We start from the raw sequence: 4430 nt of genomic DNA, 5'->3' as shown, positions 1-4430 counted from the left end.
ATTGGTCCCGGTTCATCCCACCAACCGGGACCAAAAGGTCCAGATGAACCGGGACCAATGGCCCACGTGGCCCGGCTGGCCCCCTGGGCTCACGAACCGGGACCAATACCTACATTGGTCCCGGTTCTGGACTGAACCGGGACTAATGGGCTGACCCGGCCTGGACCAAAGCCCTGTTTTCTACTAGTGCATGAATAAACAAAATAGATTGCAGCTAACGCAAACCTTACAATTACATGCTATTCTGGAGACATAGATAGCATGCATAGAACTAACTGGAAGCCTAACAAAGCAGGTTTGAGCATCTCAAAACTGCCATCTTTGCTTAACTGCTTCTTCATGTATATTTACATCCATTAAGCAGCAGGACATATGATCTAGAGGCATAACTGACAGTTTCAACAAAGGTTCATATTATTTGCAGGATTGTTCAATTGCGAAAGGTGACACTAACTATGTAGCAGGAAGGGCAAGCAATATCATTAGGATTGATAGTTTCTACAAGTTTATGGCATGGACAACTTATATCCAGGATTTGATCTGCAAAAAGTACTCTTTAGGAATTGCACATACGTAAGGCAGGACAAAGAAAAAGAAGGAATTGCATATATATACAGAAATTAGAAAACAGCAATCTCTCTGGCAAGTACGTACCATTATCATGTTCTCCAACGATACAGCACAGGACCACATCCTTCTCGCCATGGAAAGCGGAGTTGACCTCGGAGAAGAAGAGCTTGGTGCTGTCGGTATCAGCAGAATGATGATGATCCTCTGCTTGCTTAGCCGTGAAGTTGTAATGGATGCAGCCCCCTCCAAACTCCCAAAACTCACGGATCACTGGTACCTCCACCAGCTCAAACTGAAAAAAAGAAGATGGAAAAGTACAGTTAGAATAGAGCACTGGGTTAACAAACAATACACCCACACACGCACGCTCTTACGAGAGAGGGGGAGAGGAGACACCTTGGTGTTGTTTGCTCTGTTGTACTTACGCAGGGCAACCTTTGCATGGTGCCGCCCAGTCTTTTGCCTAAACGCGACTCTCTTCTGACGGAGTGCATTCCTTACTTCCGGAGGTTTCCTCTGCCTCGGTAAACACTCCTCTTCCTCACCGAAATCGGCGCCGTACTCCCCATAATCGGGTTCAGGGAAAGTGAACTGAAACCTAAATCCATGTTCCTCCATGTTGATACCTTCAGGAGTGCTCCTCTCCTTGGAAGCACAGGCAGCTCGGCTCCTGATGCATGGGGTACTCCTGTCCTTGGAAGCCCATCCAGCTCGACTCCTAATGCATCGACAAATTATGATCATGTCATAGAAATGAGCAAAGACAATATAGCACGCTCTACCACTAAAAAATAAAGTTACCAGTATGGTTTTTCCATTTTTACTATGATGAAGTGTGGTGTGTCTCTCTGAGAGATGCGTGCAGAGTTTGTTAGAAACCGGTCACAGGAGATCAAAAACTTGAATAGTTTATCTCAAATTCGGATTTGACATTGTGAATTAAACAGGTGCCAGGCGTGGATGAGGATGACAGCTGCTACTGTCAACCAGAGCTTGCGAGCGGCTGTTATATTACTATTTTCCGGAACGAATAGGTTCAGTACAATTCTTAGCCCATGATCCATGTAGCTAGCGGCGCAAGAAGAAAAATACAAGTAACCATGAAAAAAGTACTCCCTCCGTTCTATAACGTAAGATGTTTGTAGTGTCAAAAAACACCTTACATTATGGGATAGAGGGAGTAATTTGCAATGGAATGGACTGGCAACCTGAGGGGATTTAAGTTACCGACCCCGCAAGGCCGCAATCACATTTCAACATAAACAAAATGATAACAGAGAGCAGTCAGAGAGAGTCTTTTTTTCTTACCTTGAGCAGGATGGTGTTGCTTTGGCTCCTCTGGCAAATTCACCTTGTGCCTGAACCACAACATGCCAATAATTCAGAATTACTACAGCAGAGCCGTCCGCACAATCAATCTACGAAACCAATGATTAATTCTACTTTCGCGAGATTTCACTCGGAACCGTAGGAGATTGATTGTTCTCGGATAGGACACATGTGAGTGGAATTCGAAACGAATCGAATCGAACAGAATGAATGTAGCAGGGTTGAGAAAGTGCAGGATGCACCTGTCGACGCCGCCTCGCCCTTGCGAGCCTCCCAGTGCGCACTTGTCCAGATCGAGCTGCGACCAGCAGGGTTGCGGGCTCTTCCCCCAGCGGTCGTAGGCGGTCGGCTCCCGGAAAGGAGAGTGGAACGGGACGGAGCAGTCGTCCACCGACATGGGGTGGCGCCGCCGGAGACGGGGACGGCGGAGGAGGTCGGCGAACGAACGAGGGTTTGTTTAATTGGGGAATTTTGGGGGAGTGAATTGCACACAACATCAACTTCAGAGGCACTTATAACATTTTACCCCACCTTTTGAAGAAGTTTTCACAAAACTAGTAACACACAGCCCAAATCCACCGCACACAACCCAAATCCTCTAGCTGATGCCTGTACTAACAGCCACCTACAGCTGCGTGCATGCCGTCTCCTCCCGAGCCAGAGCCAAGCCCTCGCCGGCTCGCTCGTCGCCGGCAGCTCGCCGGCTCGTTCGTCCCGACGTCATCTCCTTCACCAGCACCTCTTCCTCCATGTCAGCGTTGGCTTGTCCACCCAGCGGCATCGTCGACGCCGTCGGCCATCCAGTACAGAGCTCCTCCCCAACGAGTTTAGGCTACTTCCTTTGTCCTTTCTTTCTTCAGAGTTCAACAACGAATAGCTACACATTTTCTTCAGTGTAATCCAGCGATGCATCATGTTGTGTATCCGTGAATATGAACCAATGAAAACTGAACCAAAAGTTACAAAACCGACACAAAAGAAACTATAGAATGATCCAATATAGCCACGACTGAATCAAAGTTTGTGATACTTATTTGTAAAATAGCTATAGAAATTAATCAAAGTAGCTACAGAATGAATAAAATATTTCGAACTAAAGCATATATAAGACTAGAACAATACTTAAACGGACAATATCCGTGGTTATCCAGAAGTTTGCAACTTTCATAAGTTGTCTTACAGGAAAAAAATATGTGCTGTAACATAAGCATCCATATAGTTATGCGCTTAAGTTACCTAAACCTGACACTTACAAGTCAGTGTGCCTAGACCCTCAAAATATGTAATGTAACATAAGCATCCATTCAAGTCTGAGCTTTTAGTTACATAAACCTGACATTTACAAGTCAGTTTTCATAAAGATGTAAACTTTTCATTCACAAAAAAAGCCTTCAACATAGGATTTTCTTCAATGGTTGCCACTGGCAGTGAAGTACTCCATGAATCTGGCCCCCCGCTGTACCCTACCCATCTAGATTATTGACTCTAGTGCAAGTGGGAGACTGAAGGAAATATGCTCTAGAGGCAATAATAAAGTTATTATTTATTTCCTTATTTCATGATAAATGTTTATTATTCATGCTAGAATTGTATTAACCGGAAGCATAATACATGTGTGAATACATAGACAAACAGAGTGTCACTAGTATGCCTCTACTTGACTAGCTCGTTAATCGAAGATGGTTATGTTTCCTAGCCATAGACATAAGTTGTCATTTGATTAATGGGATCACATCATTAGGAGAATGATGTGATTGACTTGACACATTCCATTAGCTTAGCACTTGATAGTTTGTTGCTATTGCTTTCTTCATAACTTATATGTTCCTATGACTATGAGATTATGCAACTCCCGTTTACCGGAGGAACACTTTGTGTGCTACCAAATATCACAACGTAACTGGGTGATTATAAAGGTGCTCTACAGGTGTCTCCGAAGGTACTTGTTGGGTTGGCGTATTTCGAGATTAGGATTTGTCACTCCGATTATCGGAAAGGTATCTCTGGGCCCTCTCGGTAATGCACATCATTTAAGCCTTGTAAGCATTGCAACTAATAAGTTAGTTGCAGGATGATGTATTACGGAACGAGTAAAGAGACTTGCCGGTAACGAGATTGAACTAGGTATTGAGATACCGACGATCGAATCTCGGGCAAGTAACATACCGATGACAAAGGGAAGAACGTATGTTGTTATGCGGTCTGACCGATAAAGATCTTCGTAGAATATGTGGGAGCCAATATGAGCATCCAGGTTCCGCTATTGGTTATTGACCGGAGACATGTCTCGGTCATGTCTACATAGTTCTTGAACCCGTAGGGTCCGCACGCTTAAAGTTTCGGTGACGATTGTATTATGAGTTTATGTGATTTGATGTACCGAATGTAGTTCGGAGTCTCGGATGAGATCGAGGACATGACGAGGAGTCTCGAAATGGTCGAGACGTAAAGACCGATATATTGGACGACTATATTCGGACATCAGAAAGGTTCCGAGTGATTCGGGTATTTTCGGGGGTACCGGGGAGTTA

At 44.7% G+C, this 4430-nt stretch overlaps 1 protein-coding gene across 1 annotated transcript; it reads right to left on the bottom strand.

Moving 5' to 3' along the window:
- Positions 1-77: 77 nt before the first annotated feature.
- Positions 78-2411, bottom strand: LOC125529125 (the record flags this gene model as incomplete). Its single annotated transcript, XM_048693528.1, is given in 4 exon segments — positions 78-862; positions 967-1288; positions 1879-1928; positions 2142-2411. Coding segments are annotated over 4 exon segments (933 nt in total). The 5' UTR covers positions 2397-2411.
- Positions 2412-4430: the final 2019 nt, after the last annotated feature.

This window comes from Triticum urartu, unplaced genomic scaffold (assembly GCF_003073215.2).
Source record: "Triticum urartu cultivar G1812 unplaced genomic scaffold, Tu2.1 TuUngrouped_contig_5359, whole genome shotgun sequence".
In the NCBI taxonomy this organism is placed as follows: Eukaryota; Viridiplantae; Streptophyta; class Magnoliopsida; order Poales; family Poaceae; genus Triticum; species Triticum urartu.
Note: the sequence above shows the minus strand (reverse complement) of the source record. Positions and strands in the feature narration are given on the sequence as shown.